This window comes from Streptopelia decaocto, assembly GCF_964273445.1.
Source record: "Streptopelia decaocto genome assembly, chromosome: 1".
Classification (NCBI taxonomy): domain Eukaryota; kingdom Metazoa; phylum Chordata; class Aves; order Columbiformes; family Columbidae; genus Streptopelia; species Streptopelia decaocto.
In genome coordinates, this window is record NC_138663.1 from 77741667 (window position 1) to 77762853 (window position 21187).

Genomic DNA, 21187 nt, shown 5'->3' on the forward strand with positions numbered 1-21187 from the left:
TTCATTAGCTGACATATTCTTCTCTAATATATAATTATTTCCCTGCTACTTGGTGACATCACTTGGAAGAAGAGAATTATTCAAGACTGACTACATGAAAAGAACACAGAAAGACGTATGTACTGGTGATATAGCACCTGGAGAAGTGAATGGGATACGTCAGGGGGAGCTGATGGGGAATATTAGAGGTGTTGGCACACCCTGTGAGCAAAGGAGAATGCCAGTGGCTCAGGGAAGGAAGAAGGCAAGGTTGAACCCTCAATTCTGTGCCAATTCTTTATTTCTCTATCCTTCTTTTGGTCCGTCTTCCACAAACATAACCAGAACCTCTTTCCTGATAATTTATGCACTGCAAATTCTTTCAATTTCACATCACACCTTCATCCTTGCCCAAAATAATCTTCCAAGATCTTGCTTACAAGAGGATTTTTCACAAAGTACATTCACTTTTAAACCACTCTTTCTATGAACTTTCCCTGTCATTCTCCACTGAAAACACTTTTCTGCAAAAGTTGCGGTACGGAGCCAAGTGGACATCCTGTACCAAAATGCAAAATAACAACCCTGTGTTTAGGAACTTGATTTTCAACTGACTAGCTACCAAGCTCATGGATATTAAATGACTATATACTTGTGGAAATACAACAGTGGCTCTTAAACCACTTGTATGTTTTGCAAAATTTTATCAAAGGAGTTTAGTAAGTTGAAAAAATTAAGATTTTCTTTTTTAAAGAGAAAAGAAAGCATAGGAGCTAACATTATGTGTGTTGCACCATCCACCTAAACTCATAAGATGTTTTTTGTATTCCTTTTTCTGTCACTCATCTCATTTATTCTCCTTGATGGTGTAATCCCCCCTAGTGTCTTGTCTTGTCTCCTGACAGGCTGCAAGCTCTTCAGAGCAGGCACAATTGTCTTACTTGCTATATAAATCAAGTTACATGCTAATGTTAAATTATAATGTTTTGACAGGATTTTTAAGTTGAACCTGATTATATGAAACAATAGAACACTCTGATTTTTTTTTTCCTGAAATTTTATTCTTTAAAAAAAATGCTACCAGGAGAGGAGAAATAGGGGGTTTATTTCCTATGTTTTTTTAAAACTTATTGTTTTCCTCCTACCTGTCTTTCAGGGACAGCAAGTGAAAAAAGTTGGAGGTCAAGGAAGGAGAAGAAAAAAAAGCAAACACTGTAAAGAATATAAAGAATAGGAAAACAAAAACAAATTCTTAAATTATAATTTCCAAAACCAGTGCACTAAACTAAATTCCATGAAAAATACTGCAATAAACATTTCATCATAGTAGATTCTGTTGTATGAAAAGGAATTTTACATTATCTTCCCCACCACTTTTGACAAGCTCTAGAAAAAGCTACAATAATTTTTACACTCAATTTATCACTTAAGTATATTTATTATTAATAATCACAGCTGATGGCTAACTGACAAGCAAGCCACTGCACCTCTTCTCACCACTCATTCATTCTCATCCTCATCAGTTTTTCTTTTCGTTGTTTTGGTGTGATGGTAGACACATAGTAAGGGCAACGGGAGGCTGTGAAAGACAGAAGCAGTGTTCCCTGACTTCTGGCTCTAGCCATTAGGGATTTAGATAAATAAGAAAAAGATTATGAATAAGATACCACCAGTGTCTTCCAAAAAGAAAGCCTAACTCGTTCCCTGATTTTGTTTGAGGATAATTCCAGACGGCATTGAACAAGTGCTGCTGCCTACAAGGGATTAGCTTATTTTGTGCTTTACAGATAGATACAATTCAGTCTACAGAGGGGACAGCTTTGGAGGCACCTAAAAGCAGCCTTCCAATTCTTATGAGGAGGTGATCAACCATACAGGGGCAGGGTCCTCACAGCAGTGTTAGGCTGGAGAACAAGAATCACAGAATATTAGGGATTGAAAGGGACCTCGGAAGATCATCTAGTCCAATCCCCCTGCTGGAGCAGGAACACTTAGATGAGGTTACACAGGAAGGTGTCCAGACAGGTTTTGAATATCTCCAGAGTAGGAGACTCCACAAACTCCCTGGGCAGCCTATGCCAGTGCTCTGTTACCCTCACCGAGAAGTTTCTTCTCAAATTAGAGTGGAACCTTTTGTGTTCCAGTTTGTACCCATTACCCCTTGTCCTATCATTGGTTGTCACAGATAAGAGCCTGGCTACATCCTCATGACACTCACCCTTTATATATCTCTAAACATTAATGAGGTCACCCCTCAGTCTCCTCTTCTCCAAGCTAAAGAGAGCCCATGGACATAAAATGAATCAAGAGAGGATCATATTTTCCCCATGAGAAAAGCTGGATGTTGAAACAGACTAGGAAATCATGGTTGTGCTGTCTGTCCTTGGAGGTTTTCAATCTCTGACTGAGTAAAGCCCTGAGTCACCTGGCCTTATATCCTAGATGACTCTGCTTGGAGGAAGAGTTGGACTATACACCTTCTGAGATCCCTTCCAACCAATATGACCCTATGATTTCCAGGGTGCCCTTTCTATCTATCTATCTATCTATCTATCTATCTATCTATCTATCTATCTATCTATCTATCTATCTATACCTGCTGAATAAATGACAGTTAATCAAAAGCTCTGAGTACCAAGGAAAGCCAGTGTATTTCCACAGAGGTTTGAGCATGCTCATGAATATAGAAATTTGGACTTCTAATTAGTTGTCCAGCTATGGATAATAGTGTTGTAACACCAGACATCTTTTATGGCCTAGAAACTCAACTGAAATGATCAGCCTGTTTTCACAGGACTCCATTATTTTGCTTGCTTGTTTTGTTTTTATTAGTATTATTGTGAGAAGCCACACATAGATAGGGGCTATGGAATTCTTTCAGTTAGCAACAGTCTTTAGTTCTGTTGGGGTTTTTTTGCAGTCTTGATGCTTTCCATTGCATTTGCAGCATTACAGAAGTGACACATTCTCATGTAGGCTAAAAGGCAAAGTTGTTACCAAAAATTCCTTCGTCTTGCTGTTCCTATCCACAATGCTATTACTCTTTTCTTGTCCTGGGGGTAACATGAGGGTTTAGTCATATGCTCATTCTTTTCCAAGGCATAAAGAGTAGCCCTGAAAGATGACTAGCATCTTCATAAAGAAGCTACAGTATGTGGTCCTCGCAGCACATGGTTCCTATTTTTGTCATTCTGATAAAAGCATAGCAATGCCAATATTATTTTCTTGTGATTTAGTGATTGTCAATGACCTGTATGTCAGCTGACAGAGCTGACACAGTTAGATCAGAAATTAGCACTCAATCTCTTTAGAAGCCAGACACATGGACACTGAGCACAAGAAAAATTATAAGACAGTCCGCATGATACTCCATTAAACAATGAAACATGTGACTGACTAAAAAACAGAGATACATCAGCAAATTTCCCTGAGGAAGGTTATGGTATTTAACTACTAAACATTAATTTTATTCTACTGTACGAGGAACCAGTTAACTGAGAGTTTAATTTTTATCAGACATCGGAATTAGTTTCAGAATATAGATCAACAGTAACCTCAACATATTTTAATTTTATTAGGCTTGGCTTGGTCTTCTCACAATTTTTTACCAATTTTAAAAGGCAGCTAGATATTTAATCAATAACTTTGTGTGCATTATTTTATTTAGAACACTTTCAGCAGCAACGAGCTGATATGTAAGACACATACAATGTACCTATTGTATATTCAGATCTTTCCCCCCTAGCTGGATATGGTTGAAATAGTGATTAAAGTGCTTTCAAAAAACCTCGTGTTGATGACATCTGACTAGGAACACAATATGATTTGTTACAACGCATTATCCACAAGGGAGAGGAGGACTGGGCAAAGAAAAACAACTCTTGTTTCTAAAATTTGGCATATTTCCATAAAAATTACATAGGTATCATCTAATAAAAGGCTAACTGGAAGCTTCCCTGAGAATTTGCAAATAACCTAAAAAATATATTTGGGGTAAATCTCACTTCCAGAAATACAGACTTAGTATCTACTGTTTCCTGAGAAAACAAAACAAATCCTAAAAATGTCCCTACAATTCAATTCCTTGCACATCTTGGTTTAGAAGACAAAGTATGTTGTTCTTCATCCTCCAGAGAAGAAACTGCCTGGAATTCAACAGTTTCAACCATACTGAAAAAACTCAGGATCTACACAACATACCATATTGCTCTGTCTACTCAACATTTCACTTCCTTTTTCATGTGATCACCAAGTGCTTAAAGAAGCGACGGAGTGAAGTTTCCAAAATGAATCTTACTTAGCACCATTAATTGGGGAGGGCCTGTCTTCTTTACAAAGTTTGGGCTGTTCTCTGCCCTTCAGTGCAAAGCTAATTGTTAAACAGTGCTGCAAATGTGGAACCACAGAAGCAGCCCAGGGAAACTTTCCATCCTGGTGCCTTCTGCTCCTTACAGATGCTGAAGAATAACCCAATCCACCACTGTTCTTCTGCCTTTTCTGTAAATAGCTCCCCAGGAGCAGCCCCAAATCTTTGCTTCTTTCCCTTTATTATCTCTTAGAGAGTAGAGACAATCACGCCTTAATATTCCACATACGAATCTATACATATGTGCATTAATAATAGGATCACACTACCTACAACTTAAGAGCAGCCTCCTCTGAGGAAGAACTATGCAGCTTTTAAAGGGCACAATACAACACTTCTATAATTTACACTGTTTTTATACTTTCAAAGCACTTCACCAATATTAATTAGCTCTAAATAAATTCTAATTATTTCTATGAGTGGCCCTAGCAGATCTGTATCATCTGGTGTGAAATCTGACTTGAGTGCAGTCAACAGCAACAGCTTCTCAGACCTGAGCAGAGCTGACATTTCACTCGCCATTGTTGAAATGCTGGGAGTCATGTGCAATATCTAGCAAAGTGGAGCTGAACTAGTAATAGCAGTAGTAACAAATGACTGGGTTACAGAACGTTGGCTGAGAATAAAAGAAGCAGCGTTAAATGACCTGGGTCAATCTGCATAGCCTAAATGTAGGGGAAGCTTTGCCACAGTTTGGGAAATGCAGTTAACCGAGCTCTGTTTGGTTCCAAGATGAACTGAAAGGGAAGGAGCTCACTGGCTGCTAAAACCAGTTCATACACTGAAGATACTAGAGTTAACTCCTAACATCTCTCCATGCCACAGGTCACTAACTTAGCTAACATCCAACTTTGAAACATCAGCTCTTTATACAGAGATTTTCCTTATGTGTCTATATAAATATTACGTATTATGTATATAATAAAATACATATAAAGAAATTTGCATTAAAATCAAAATACTTACATTCCAAATAGCACACAGTGAACAGATAACCAGGTATGTAGCAAATAAATAGGTAACCAGTATTTTTCTTGCTATTCATGGACAATACAGTCCATCACATACTGCCAACTTATTTTTATCATATAAAAAATGCTTTGGTTGTAAATGATAATATTAAATATTTTACACAACATGCAATTATATTTAGATAGGGAGATTAAAAACCAACTGCAACCATAGATTATGAATCTTTTTCTCAAATAGAAATGTAATCCTAATAGAAATTCCTCCCTTTTTCTCTGCCAACTTTACCACGCCACAATATGCCATAGAGAAAAAAGTGGAAGTGTCAACTTGTGTGAATTGTCCCTTATGTAATGCAAGCCACCTGTTAAGAAAGAGAAAGAGAAAAAAAGAAAAAGAAAAAGAAAAAAGAAAAAGAAAAAGAAAAAGAAAAAGAAAAAGAAAAAGAAAAAGAAAAAGAAAAAGAAAAAGAAAAAGAAAAAGAAAAAGAAAAAGAAAAAGAAAAAGAAAAAGAAAAAGAAAAAGAAAAAGAAAAAGAAAAAGAGGAAAAAAGAAAAAGAAAAAGAAAAAGAAAAAGAAAAAGAAAAAGAAAAAGAAAAAGAAAAAGAAAAAGAAAAAGAAAAAGAAAAAGAAAAAGAAAAAGAAAAAGAAAAAGAAAAAGAAAAAGAAAAAAAAAGAAAAAAAAAAGAAAAAGAAAAAAAAAGAAAAAAAAGAAAAAAAAGAAAAAAAAGAAAAAGAAAAAAAAGAAAGAAAAAGAAAAAGAAAAAGAAAAAGAAAAAGAAAAAGAAAAAGAAAAAGAAAAAGAAAAAGAAAAAGAAAAAGAAAAAGAAAAAGAAAAAGAAAAAGAAAAAGAAAAAGAAAAAGAAAAAGAAAAAGAAAAAGAAAAAAGAAAAAAGAAAACCCAAGCCACTCCCAAGCAGGATCTGCTGCTATGGAGAAAAAGAAATAAAAAGAAATTTACTACATTGAATTGGAAGTCAAAGACCATAACCTGCCATGTAACCATGCAGAAAATATTTAACTCTCTCCTCCCTGTATTTACACAATTTTTCAAAATATTTTGAGAAGAAAATCATTTGCTTTGCAGGTATTAGGGATTGATATTGTTGTACTCACTTGAGCATTTCACCCATCTAGAATATTTCCAATCAGGCGGGAAACCAAGCAGAGAAAACTCTTTGTTTTCAATAACAGATAGAACCGCTCTTACACAGTGATGCCACCACTGGGTCAGAAGAGGTCCCTGAGTGCCCACTCACTGGAATATGACAAAGAATATGGGGACAAAGTATCACTATACTCTTGCCCTGTTCTACTCTTCTTTAGGTATCTGCTATGAGAGGAATCTCAATGGACCATCCACTATCAACTGTTATGACTATTTTTGTGTTATCTTCAGTGAAATCCCTGGGAAAGGGAGTATGTGCAGCGTAATCAGTACTCTTCCTTTCCATAGTCTCTCTCTGGGTAAGTCACTAGTTCATTGGGAAGCACTGGCTGAGGAACCCAACCATATACACTCTCTGAAACCATTGGGAGGCACATATTTGACCCTCCGTTGCTCTAACGTGGACAGGTGAATCAGGAACCATTGAATAAATCAGTGTGGTTTCATTATCTAAGCTGAATTTAAGAAAAATAGTTGTATAACTAGGCATTCATCATTCTTTTTCTCTTTTACTGACCTTGAGGCTTGATCACACATTCTCTTCCAACTGCAGCTGTGCTGCCTGAAGAGGCCACCATCTCCAACCACAGCCCCTGCCAAGGGTCACTGCTGTGACCAAGCTGCTTGCTTAATCACTTCCTAACATGCTTTCAATAAAATGGGCCAGCTTAGTTTAAGCAATTTTAACAGAATGTCCTTTCTATCCCCAGCCTGGACAGAAGCAAGTTAGAGAGAGTTTATAACGAGGAAGCTTGGCCGGTGTGTCAGAAGTCAGAGGCACAGTGATGAGCACTGGAGAGAGTTGTCTCTTCAGCTACTTGGCCTGTAGATAGAAGGCCGCAAGTCACCCAGCCATGAGATGTGACCAAAAGCATGACCAACCAGAGACCTGCAGCACCTTAGATGAATATGCGATACTCTTTTGGAGATCTGATTTTTCAAATGGGCAGGGCACATAATAGTATCAATGTCCCTTTGAAGGCACCCCAGCCAGATAACCACAATCAAGCTACTCAACACCACTATTTATTTATGAAAATATAAGCGATTTTTCATGACAATTCCCTCTTCCTTCATCCATGAATTTTCAAACCTCCCTTTTACTGAGAAAGAGTATATGAAAATTTTCATAGTTCTCTGTTATTTGTGACTAAGAGTGAATTGTCCCATGGAGATTTTTGTTGTTCCTCTGAGCAGGTTCCTATGATAACAAAGGAAATGTAAATGCTAGTAAATATTAGAATTCTCACTACAGAATTGCTATCAATCAGCCATAAAAAAATAATTCTGAACATCTACGAGTCCACAGAAAAGGTCCAGTTTTCTAAAAGGACCAGGAAGATGTAAAAGTGAGGTTCCATTTTCAAAAGGTACATCAGCCAAATTTAAAATATACAATGGCAGCCATGTAAAGATGCTGGTAGTGGGATCTTCAGAAGTTCACAGGAAAGCCTCGCATTCAAAAGCAAACTCAGTGAAAGTTAGTCATTTAACGTGCTGAAAAGCTGAGCAAAATCATCTGTTGTACATTCTCTGTTGCAGTGCTATACTGGTACCCACTTTAGATCTGTTCAAACTATCACAGGTGACTGTATTAAAGGTTACAGTACAAACATTTGCTAAATATCTCTGAGACTTAGATCCTCGTGCTTTTGTCACTGTTCAAATGAAGATTTAATCTCCTAAATCACTCAGGTGCTTTAGAAAATTTTATCCAAAGCTCTTTGGTTTACAGTCCACCACATCTTTTCCAAGAGGACTGATACACAGAAGGGCAAGCAGAAAAGTTGGAAAATATGTTTTAATGGCCTGTCAAAAACATTACTTGATGTGAAAATGCTATAGTTTTAAGGCAGCTATGTTCTTCATTGCTACACGCTTCCTAGGTGTAGCTAAATCTGTATATGCTTTTTTTTGTTTACACTAAACTGTGAGTGAAAAGAAAAAGTCCTTTGGACTAGTTCTCACTTTTCCTCAGCTTCTCAGTCCTAGACCTTGGCATACTGTTAATTCCAAACTTTACTGCCAGGAGCAGCAGCAACTTTGCTCTTTTTTCTTTGTCATTTTCAAGGTTACACAAACACACGACATCATATATACGTCATGGATGTGAAGAACTACAGGACTGTCTTACAGTTAAAGTACTCTCAGTTAAAAGGAGGGAAAAAAACAACCTCAACTCTTTCTATCCAAACCAGACTTCATTAACATGGAACTAACTTAATCTGCCAGATATATGTAATGGGGTGCTTTCCTGACCTTTTCCAGGCCTACAGTTATGGTAGAATCCATATTCAGTGCAGCTTTCAGTTAAACATTTTGTAATGTGAATCACCACTTCTCCCATTTGAGAGAGACTAAGTGTGAAATCACTGGAAGAAGTGAATGAGCCAGTGCTTCGGCACTGCAGCTGTTGAGGGACATAAAGTGTTTTGAACAGTAATTTTCAGTGGTCCCAGTCTGTAAAGTATTAGGACAAGGGATTAGCGGCCAAAGAAACTCAAGTTTGCATTCAAGTGCTGTATCTACAATGTTACAGAAACTGAAAGAAATCTGAAATTTTGGGCTAAGCCAGTTTAAAAAAAAGGAATCTTTTTATGTTCTAACTTTATGGAATTGCTGCAGTGGAAAGTGCTGAGTAACTCAGAAGAACTGACGAATTCATGAGTTAGGCAATGATACAGATGGATACACTGACATGGACATAATAAAGCTAAACGCCCATGTTAGAGACATAGAACAGCAGAACGAGCAAGTCCCAGATAACTCAGTAGGAAACTGATGTCAGAAGAGTTCTACAAGTACAAACACATGAAAACAAATCTATGAAATCCATGCTCTAGCTAAGACTATTCATGGAAACGGAGTTCCTTGATTATTCTTTAACTTGCATTTATTATCATCCTGCTGACAGAAACATGAAATCCTATAGAAGGCTTAAACAAAATTTACAAAAAAATCTGGGGAGCGTAGAGAACAATACAAACCTTTCAAAGATTAAAAAAGTAGTAGATGCTATATTTTTTAGTGTTAGGCTCTCATAAATATAGTTTGTGTTAGTCCATCAAACTGAAAGGCATATGCTATCTTTGATCTCTGTGCAGAACCCCTGTTGAGATTAATGTGAGTTCTGTGTGAAGAAAGAGACTAGAATAGGCCCTCAGTTCACAAATAGTAAGCAGGCTGCTACAGGGAAAAAACATATTTTCTTACAACAGTGTTGAAATTTATTGGGAAGTTTCAAACAGCTTCTCTTCAGATATATGTATGTATGTGTGGTCATGAGCACGTTCACTTGTCAAAAAGATCTGTCAGAAAGAAGGTGCACAAATCTTCTTGCTGTGTGAAATGTCTTGCTGTTATGTTGAAACACATGCTTCATCTCTGAGAATCTTTCCTCACACGATACCGACTAATCCTCTATTTTAGACTCATCTGTGCAAGTTAATGGCTTTCTTCTTCGGACTAGAGAGGTGATACTTTTATACAAATTGGCATTTAATTGTGCCCTACACCCACTTTGAACTAAAAAAATCTACAGGACTTACTGCATCCCGCTTTGTAGCTGAAACCAGGAGGAAGAAGGAATCCTTGCTGTGCAGCTGCTGCTAGGGTTCGTTGGTCTGGAGGGAATACGGGAATCATTAATGGAGGCAGCTGACCCTGGACCTGCTGAACAGGAGAGGGAAAATCAAACGTGGAATTTTTTCTGGGGAAACTATCTGCTTACATGCTTTGTCTTACTTCTGATCTGAGAGATCAGGTTTGAATATGGTCCTCCATAGTGGGGTGTTCCAGTTCTATCAACTACTCAGCCTCATCTTAATTACCAAATCACTTCATACGAATTACATTAATCCAAAATAAATCAAAATATTCCACTAATGCATACCTATATCCCAATTAATTATACCAGTCCATAGCACTTCTCTTTGACAGCAGGGTGGGCCTTCTGTCTCTTTTTCTGCACTGTGTAACAATATCTCTGTCTTAGACAGTAGTTTTCACCCCGACTGAGCCCAAACACAAAGATACAAATACAGAGAAGTACAAATATGTGCATAAGTAGTCTACAGCACAGTCAGTGCTATTCTTCTGTCCATGTAAATACACTTATTCATACATGTGAAAAGATAAAGTCTTTGAGGTCGTAAGACAAAAGGCTGAGATGCTTTGTTCACAAATAAAGCACAGCTATGTCTGAAGCGTTAGCTCTTCAACTTTGCACAGCAACTGTACACAACCATGCAAGTCAGGAAGTGGAAAATATTATAGTGTAAGTGGATACTGCAGGGGACTTAAGACATGCAGAAATTAGTCATCAAAACTGGAAGCTGGCCATAGCACAATGTCTAATACTATTGCTTTTACCCTGTTCTGTCAGAGTTTTTAATTACTAGAAATGGACATCATCTTTGTATTTCACACAGATGAGAAACAAAATGCTTGCTAAATTAAAATGTTAAATGGCTGGTTTGAATTAAAGAACCCCATTCTACTGACCAGATCAGTCAGTAAAGGGTGAGGAACTCATTTTTTGAGAGAGGTCATCTAGATTTTTAATGGCACTGTAAAGCTGAGGCATTGGAGGTACAGATACATTATCAAAGACTAAAATTTAGTTCGTGGTCTGTAGCCTTAAGAAAGAAGGAGAATTAGGGTACTGATAGACAACCTCTTCTGGCCAGAGGTGTATGAAAGTTTTACACCATTATTGCCTTGCATAGCAGAATTAGCCAAAGGGAATCTGTGCCAGCTCTTTGGTTGTCACAGTTCAGACTACAGCATCTTAACTCAATTTTATTTTAATTTAATCTCCTAAAGATCCAGGAGATGCCTCGGTTCACCCAACACTGTTAGAAGGCAGAAGAGTGATACGAAATTTGGGAAGGTAACCTCTTAATTTATGCCAGGACCTGTCAACACCTGTGTGCGTTGCTAACTGCATCTTTCTAGTCTGAAACAATTTGCAGGGATGGAGTTCAAGAGCACTGTTGATGGGAAATTCTTGCACTGGGACTGATTAAGATTGGGACTGAAGCTAGAGTAGGTGCAGGTCCACTCACTGAACTAACTTGATTCTATTCTGATCCTGTTAATCAGAAGACATACATACTTTTAACTGGATTAGTGGAGAAAAAAAAAAAAAAAATGCAATTTCTTTTCTATCCCCATTCAGTCACCCTAGAATTGCCCAATGTCTGCCTTTTCTTCATGTGTTTATGTCTTGATTGTTTTGTTTGGGGCTTGAGTTTTTTTTAAGACAAAGACAAAGTAACTGTATTCTTTTAGAACAAAAATGAACAGCCGTGTGGAATTTTTGCATAGTACTCTTCTTCGGCAAAAAGCCACAGAACTTTTTTTTTAAATGGTTTCCAAGGATGAAAGTGACTTTGCCAAGCAAAGAAGCTTCAAAACAGGACTCAAAAACACTAATAGAAAGACAGATGGTTCTACTAAGAGCTTTGCTGCCAAAAAAAATGTTAAAAAAAAAAAGTGAAAAAAATGGAGTGATGTTATTGAAGCTGACTGCAAAGTTCTCTGATGACTGCAAATACTCTTGTCCCACTGCAAGTGTTAACTCTGCCTCCAGGGCTAATATAACTAAAGCACCACACACACACAAATTGTCATTGCCAAGCCCACAATGTAGCACAAGTCTGCACTTGATTCCAAGTGACTGCCAAATACACGAGCAAAACACCACACTGAAAAACTCCCACTTAGGAAAACATTTACCAGCAAAATGCCCTTTCTTCTTAAATCTGACTGCTGCGTTTCATTTTTTCAAATCACTGCTCCTCTTTATCTCTCCAAGGGGCTTTATACCCACTAATTTCAAATGACACAACCCCAGTTGCATTAAGGAGGTAAGAACTATAGAGTGATGAGGATGGTTTGCATGGATACAGAAATAACGCAGTCAAAACAATGTGATTCTCCTTCCAGGATGGAATGTATGTAGCACCACTCAAAGAGCTACACTTCATTTTCTCCCAAATTCAAATAAGTGCAAACATTAGTTTATTTTAATCCGATTACCTGACACAACACAATTCAAATTACAGACTCTTCATTTTTACAGCTCATTTAACTACTACAGCTTAACTTTTGTTACGTTTTTTATTATAATTATTACCTAGAATTGCCAGCATACAACTGTTTCAAGTGGCACACAATACAAGCTCTCCTCCTGAGTTTTACAGGAAAGGTATGTTCCTCTTTACTTTCTTTTTTCTTAACTAAGAAAAAAGATGTTACTAGGTCAGTTACATCTCTCACAAATGTTTTTTGTTATATAGTTTACATACTTTCCAATGTTTTCTCGATGGTAACTTCTTGATACCACACTTCTAGGTTCAATGTAATGGACTGAAACCAGAGCCATTTTTCAGGCCTTTCAATTTGTTCTGCTAATGGGCATATATATGTCCGTATAAAAAAAATACATCTTTAACCATCTAAAAATCTATACAGCTGCCAAAATTCTCCACTTGCCAGTCTCTCTCTGTCATTACCTCTTCTTAATTTTAACTTCCTAAAGGTAAATATCATAGTTTCAATCCTCACAAAATTCCCAATGGATTTAATGGGCTACAATTCCACCTCATAACTTATCTACTTTATGATAGTCTGGATGATACAGATACAATCTTCCAAGGGCCTGTTTTATCATAACACATACTACTGCCACCATGTCAACTGGTCACACAGTTCCCTGATCTATCTTTTTATTTGAATGCCATCACCACGTATCAGATTGACCAGAAGCACTTTTGTACTGCATGACAAACTGTAGAGGCACCATATGCATAAAAAAGGCATATGACACACATAAAGTAACAAAGAAATGAACCAAATGTCACAAGAGCCATAATATTCTATATAATCAATTCACCAGTCAAGGTATTCATACTTCCATTCACATAACAAATAATTTGGGGCAAGACAAAAGCCCATGCTCCAATGAAAGACATAAATCATATCAATTGACATTTAGTTTATGACTAATACTCCCCTTAACAAAGTGGATACACAAGAGTTCAAACAGCCCAATAAAGTAAAGGTTCTCTAATTGAGGCTCTTCTAACTGAGGACAGCAAGCCATCTTCTGTAATGGTTAACTATTTTAGGAGTGGAAGAAATTGTAACCAAGTTTGACCTAGAGCCCAAGCCAAAATCAGGGATGCCTCCGATTTGCCAATGAAAATCCAAAAAGGAGAGTAGCCCTAAAGAACTGATCAACGAAAAAAAAACACATAAGCACATGACAAGCAACTAACATTATATCTACTGTCCAAATGGGAAACTGAGGCATTCAGAGTTGCTCGTAGACCTTTTTAATTTCAGGAAGTGCCTCGCTCAGTGCCTTTGAAAAATCTGGTCTTAAATGACTTCTCCTTATCAAAAAAAGTTTGCTAGTAAACTTGGAACAAATTCAAGCTGTTGAAGCCTGGGCCAGCTTCTTCACAAATTTGTGCATGTCCTTTATGACTTGACCATAACAAATCCAACCACACAAAGACAGGCATTCAGTGCAGCCCCAGCTAGATTTCCAGCATTCCCAGTTTCCTTGTAATTGTAGTATTTCTGCCTAAATTTTGGTCTCCTACCTACTTTTAGGACCATACTATGGTTACTACAGGTACCTAAGCAGTATGTTTTTAAGGTACCCCTACTGTTTGTTACAAGCTCCTGCTGTGACTTGTATAAATTTAGATTGCAAACACTTGACAACTACAGTTTGACTCTATTTTCTGTAAAATGACATGAGTGCTTTGGGTCACTGCATAAATAGCTACAAAGACAAAATTGTTTAAGGAAACATTAAGGTTGCATAGTAAGGCATTCAAGGCATACGAAACACCAGAATCAGGATAGCATGCATGACTTTAGTTTGGTCCTTCATGCCCATGTATCCTGACACAGTCTTTAATTAAAAGTTCACAATTTCCCCCCTCACATGACTCTTGCTTAATCTAGTAGGCTCATAATATTTCTCAAGTAACATAAACCCATAGTTTCAACAAATCTAAGCCCCTAACATAGCAGCTGCTATTAGGTTTATTTATTCTGTCTTGATACACTTCTACCAATTTCATTTCTGCAGTTGCTCATTACATTTTTATTAGCATAAACTTTTACATAAGTTTTCCTCTCTCCTGGTTAATATTTCAATACATTTCCCAGCATCCATACATAACACTTTCCACTGAGGGGCGAATACTGATCTTCCACCCACCTCTAGCTCTTCAGAAGCAATTCTATCAATTTCAGTGGGACTGGTGACGGAGTAACAACTTACTCAGTGTGAATAAGAACGGCTGCTAAAAGCAACACTCCCTTCTCTACAAACTGACAAAACTCTGAGCAATACTTTACTCTTGAGCTGTTTAGAAGATGCCCTTCAAGAGCTGTATGAGCATCTTTGCTGAAATGATCTCTTACATGGCTTCTTCATGTGGAAGCGTGGCTATTTTTTTATTTTCATTTGAGTTATTCTCAGCCGCCTCAAAAACATTCAGATTTTACATTCCCAGAACCATGGATGCACATTAATGACTCTATTCACTTCAAACTGTTGTATATCATCCTGCCTACAACTTGTTTATAAGTTAAGCATCACTTCTACTGTATATGAAAGAACATTTAACATGCAATAACATAAATCTGTCCTTCAAAATGACATGTTTAATTGCATTGGTCTCCCTTCCTCCACAAACACTTGGCTCATGGTGGTACACACTATGCTGCAGGACCGGATTCTTTAATTAGCATATGTGTTGGCCATCTCTTTCTCTCTCTCACACCCCCCCATGTCTATCTTAAGGGAAATAAAAATATATGTCCTCATATAACTACAATCTGCTATTTTACCTTACAGTGATGTTTAAAATAAGAAAAGAAAATGTTGTTCTCCTCATTCTCTTCCCTACATCAGTTCCCTCAATTGACATGCATGTCCTAAATCTATACGGCACAGAGACTTGCCTATCTGGGTAATGCAATGATCCCTCTCCTACTGAGCTTGAGGTAGCGTTTTATGGGGTGCTTAGTGAGGGCTTAAGAAGCAAAAACAGAAGGTGGATGCCAAGGAGCAGAGATGTAGAGAGGAAGACACTGGTGAGACAGACAGCACACACATTCCACCCCATGCTCTGACGATCTACCACGTTGCTTTCTCTACTGGGGAGCAGCTCATTCTTCCTAATCTCTACCTGAAAAGTTATCTTCAGTGGATTTGGGCCCTAAATGTCATTCTTCTCTTCACTGCATAAGTGGCTTACATAATTCATATCACTACTTATCAGAATTTATCCTGTCTGAACATCCCAGTTCATTCAATAGTACCACCTCACTGTTCATGATTGTTTGCAAACAGTGATACTGATCATAGAAAAACATGCTCTCATAGCAGCAATCTTAAGAAAAATAAAAAGGCTATTTAGAGAGACACTCCAATCCCCCCACACCCTTCATTACAACTCCACTAGCATAGAAGAGCTCTATTTGGAGTGATAGCATGGAAAAAATTGTTAGTTTGATGGAATATGGAAACACCCCTTAGCAGGTAATAATTGGTACGTATGTAGCTTGGCTCATGGAAAACACAAGGAATAAACTTTCAGGAAAACTGAAATGCATCTCAGAGAATTACATAAACATTTTTCATTTTAAAAAAGCAAGGCTTTTCAGGCTGGAAACTTTCTGCCTTTGCTCAGTCCTACAAGATAATCCAGATGTCATTACCAGCATCCATCTCAAAGTCACCTCATCATGAAGTCTGTAAGTACTACTAAATGAAGACATGCTTAGTCTTTTTTAACTGAAGTGCAGAGAAATGCCTTAAACTACCAAATAATAAGACAGTAGCTTGCTTCCAAAGGCTTCCCTCCTCTACTTCATACTACAGAAAAAAATGTGTGTATGAGAAACAAACATCTTTAGCCGCACTTTCAATGACATAAGCCAAAAGGACCTTCTGCATTAAGGAACATCTCTTGGATACTTTCAAGGGAAAAAGCAGTATTACTCATTAATTGGTGTAACTAAGGAACTTCAGAACACTTCTTTTATATTGGATTTGGTATAGAAAAAACATACAGTGTATGGAAAAGCAGTGAGATGACTTTTTCCCATTTGGGACAAGGTGTGACAAGAAGTATATTCATGCTCGTGCCACTTAGAATGTAGGTTATCTACAGGGCAATTCTGCCACAAAGGCACTTGCACAAATAGCCCACCTGAAAGAAAAATAAACTGGAATTCATTCCAATACGCAGCTAAGTCAAAAGGCTAAAAGTTCATGCAGGAATGGCTGCTCCCGACTACATAACATCCCAGTGTGTGGGGTTCTTCTGCAAAACCAGGACTTTCAGGGCCAGTGACTGTAATGCAAGTAACAGCAACACTCTCAAAAGAGCCCTTTCTAAACAAAGGCAATTGCAGCTCAAGAGCAAAACTCAAAATAATTGCTCTTCCCTTTCCATAGAAGAAAAAGATCCATTGTTTGGTTGATTGAGCCATTTGTTTCCTGAGGAGGCTAAAGTTGCAGAGGGCACAGAATTGGCCTTTGAGGTATGATGTTTGGGCCACACTGACTTATTTCACCTTACTAAATATTCACACAAATACTATGCTTCTCATGCCACAGCTTCCAAGCACCCAGGCACCTTGTTTAAACAGTAGTACCCTTCCTAGAAGAATAAGCCAGGACTATAATGGAAACCTGCCAGAAACTTGCAGCTGTCAAAACTGCTGATTTATACGGTATATTGTCCTCTGTGGTTTTGTTGACTAATAGCAACTTGCTCCTACATATCCTGTAATATAGCAAGAGTTAATCTGCAAAGTCACTCTCTTCAAACTGGACAATATATGAAATTACATTAATGACTGATGTGTATGATGGAGCACACAGTTCCCAGATGCGTGTTTAATGCTTTTCCCAATGAGCTCTGGACCTGTTCTGATCGCTCTAGCCATAAGCTATTCAGTGAAACATTTGTCAGTGAAAAGAAAACAGGTGTGAGATTTCATGATGTGTTCTAAAAGGCAGCATGTAGGACAATTTCTTGAGCTTCAGTAAGTACTGTTTTCTACAGTTAGCTGATCTATATTGGTTCAGTTTATCCACATTATAATGAACTATTGGGTTTTTTGTACATGCTATAAAGAATCAGAGACAAAAATAAGTGTACGTCCCTTGTCATTGTTCATACCAGCCTTCCAGAAGTCAGCTGCATACTTTTTCCTTCTGATTTTCAACACTCTGTTTAAAGAGACTGGAAGTGGCTGGGGTTTGTGTGTGTGTGTGCTAATCCAGCGCTCCTTCTTTTCAAAGTCACTTCTTTGGCATACCCAGTGCTCACATTTAATCAGATCAGAAGTCTTCGCACAACAGTACGATGGACTGCTGTCAAAAGAGCTCTGGGAAGAAGGTCTGGTATTAACTACTGCTGCAGAGGAATCAGGGAAGAGCAAATAGGCCAGTTTGTGTCAGCTCTGTGCTAAATGGAGGCTCTTTCTATTTGAATAGGAATAGAGTGACAGGTGTAACAGTGGAAAGAGGTGTGCAGAAGCTAGGGGACTTTGCCTCTAAGAGCACAGGGGTTTTTTAAACATAGAAAAGGCTGAGCCTGAAAATCTTAACATTATGAATCAATGGACAGACTATAAGAACAAGTAGAAATGGGAAACAAGGCTCAGCAATAGTGTGAAATATAGAGAAGTGGGGAGAAGAGGAAGAAGGATCATCCAACACTGACTTTTCAAGAACTTCTGTGACTGTTGGAAGTCAACAGATTCAGGTATGGAAATAAACAGTAGTATTTATATGCCATTACAGGGTCTGGCTCCCTTTTGACAGATAACGTCTGAGAGCTAGAAGAAATGCCCCACTTTGCTATCTCTTCAGCCCTTTACAGGTGTTTTTGGGCTCATCCTAACACCAAAGTATTGTTGTGAATGTTTTCAGTCAAAGGATGCAAACAGGACCATAAAATGCTTGGCTATAAACCTGTCCAAGATGGTTTTCAGGTCGAGAATGCAGCTTAGGTAAAGAAACATATTTATTCTAATTGTGAGCCTTACTCCTAAGCAGACTGAAATGATGCAGTTTTTGGGGTGTGAACTTACTCACTAAAGATTTCTTTAGTGCATTTCTCCCAGAAGATCAAGAAATGGGTGGCAAGAGCAAGGCTGACGACATTATAGTTAAGCAAGGCTGACTGGTATTTTTGTCATAGAAAATTATTCAGAGGCATCTGTGTTAAGACCAGCTGCTACATCTCCTCTTTTACCCATTGGTGATTTTTCCATAACATACCCAAACACCAGTAGACAATCATTTTGATGTATAAACTGCAGTAATATTTTTTCCTGTCTACTGTTCAAAAAAAGATTTTTTTTTAACCTCTGAAACAGGGAGAATAGTTCTAATATGGAAACCACTCTATTTAAGATGGTGTATACATGAAGGCAAGTGCCATGACCTCATTTTTGACACAATGGTAAAGTCTAAATTCATGAATATATCAATATCTAAGGCCTAAACCACTTAACAGTGGACTGTCGTCTTTAAGAGACTCATTATTTTATTAATGACCCTGGGGCACTTCTGGAGAAAAGCTGCAAATCAAAAGTAGCACTCAGCCCATGGTTCAAACACTGCTTGATGAAATGAGGGACTACAAAGTAAGAGAGGATGAAATATGAGGTAAGTGGGTGTGCTGTGGTGCTTCAGTGGAAAGTAAAAAGTTTGCAAGGCAAACCCATCTCTCGTCCCAGTCTTCCTTCATCCCCACCATGGCAGGCATGGTAGGTACCAGCAATGGGAAGTAACAGCTCCCTTGAGCTTTCCTCTGGTCCTAAAGCCATGCCGACCCCTCCAATGCTATTGCAGTGCAGTATCACCACAATCTGGCCTTCTACTTCAACTCTGCCACTCATTATGAGTCACCTAGGACACATTGCTTGTAACAACTCCATGCATAATTACAGTAAGATATTTAAGTCTCATGAACAATTCTTCATTCACAACACAGAAATCTTAACACAGAAATCTTGCTTACTCAAATCAGCTGACACAGAAAACAAGAATACCATCAAAATTCTGCCTTACAATAATTATTTATTGTTTTGGTTTGGGTTTTTTTGTGCCAATTTGTGATTTACAGTAATATTATTACATAAAGAGGAAAGAGTACTCTTTCAAACAAAACCCTGAGGTTTCAAGATGTGTTTTTCACTCAGTATCTCTTTGACAAGTAGAATATCATTAATTAAAACAAACAGAACAATTTTAGTGTGTAGGCGGTGGGCAAGAAATAGGGGTTATTTAATATCATGTAGTGGGCAGAAATTCAAAACCCATTCAGCTGCTGAATAGTGCAACGGTATAAACAAACATGAAAGTCTTATCAAAGTCATTCACTTAAAACCACACTATCTAGAAAGAGAGAGCAAAAATATAAAGAAAGGACTCAGAAAACTAATTCTGCACTAAAAGTCTGTACGTTTTCTAGCTTTCTTTAAGTGAAAGGTTGATGGACATAGTTAATAAAACCTTATACCATCTAATACAGCACAGTGAAAGAAATGTTCTCCACTGCCTGATCAGTGTAGACTTTGGCAGAATTGGATCTGCTCAGAAAATCTTAGATTTAAATCCACTGATTAAGCCTTTGAATGCCCTCTCTTTTTCCAATTTTTATTATTATTAATAAATCAGACACGTTTCCTTATAAGTCTGGTGTCCAGCGACATCAGTTTCAGAGCACTAGTTGCTACAACTCAGTGTAATTCTTTCCTGAAGATGATATTGTTATGATGATTTTATATTGAGTTTCAGTGCTTTCTACATGATCTTAACCCCTGCACTTATACACAATGGACAAATGGCCAGAAAAACTAAGACCAAATGTTAGTAGAAACCTCAGTGGAAAACACATTTCTAGTATTGGATAGCCTCTAATTACTGCCCAGGGAAATGCACAATAAAGACCTCTCCTCACTCTTTCAGTTGTTCAGACTTGTTTCTGACTGTCCTGTTTGCCAGAGGAATTGTTCCTTAAAAGAGTTTTGGTTTACCATCAAAAGCTCAATTTTAAAAGTGAAATGGATCTGAGTTGCAGAAGATAGACTATTTAAATAGATATGTTGCCACTCTTCCCTTCATGTACGGATGCTTTTTTACATGTTACCAAAATCCTCATACGAAAATGTGTTCACAAGTTTTGTTTGAGGACATGTTTTTGAATAGGACTGAAAACAGTCTGTCATTTTGTACATACAATTTGGTGACAGCAAGACAGTTAAAACACAATTAACTGTTGATACAATGAGAAAGTTTAGATATCTGATCATCTGATTTCTGTGTACAGACAGGTAGCCAGCTACCCAAGTCCTGCAGCTTGTTACTGCACTGAACTGTAGGCACAAAAATTTTGATTGCCCTAATCATTTTGTCTTTTTTTTTCCTTTGCTGTCTCCTTCAGTACTTCCTTGTCTTCCTCCTTCTCCTTTGTTATTAAAAATATGAGGAAAAACAACAGAAGAAAAAGAAAGACTAAATGTAAGTGTTTCTTTGGCACTTCTAGATATGGACCATGCAATGGAGAAGAAAATCGTCTACCTAACAATAGCACCTATCATCATAAATCAATTTTTAATTTTACTGGTGGATTACAGCAATCAGATAAATA

At 37.6% G+C, this 21187-nt stretch overlaps 1 protein-coding gene across 2 annotated transcripts in view; it reads right to left on the reverse strand.

Annotated features, from left to right (window-relative positions):
- Positions 1–21187, reverse strand: part of SOX5 (SRY-box transcription factor 5) — a 611279-nt gene that overhangs the window by 92592 nt on the left and 497500 nt on the right. The window contains exon 10 of one of the 2 annotated variants that reach the window (XM_082064631.1): positions 10031–10154. In XM_082064631.1, the coding sequence (XP_081920757.1) occupies positions 10031–10154 (124 nt within the window). The remainder of the gene's footprint in view (positions 1–10030; positions 10155–21187) is intronic. The other variant, XM_082064630.1, reaches the window with a different exon arrangement.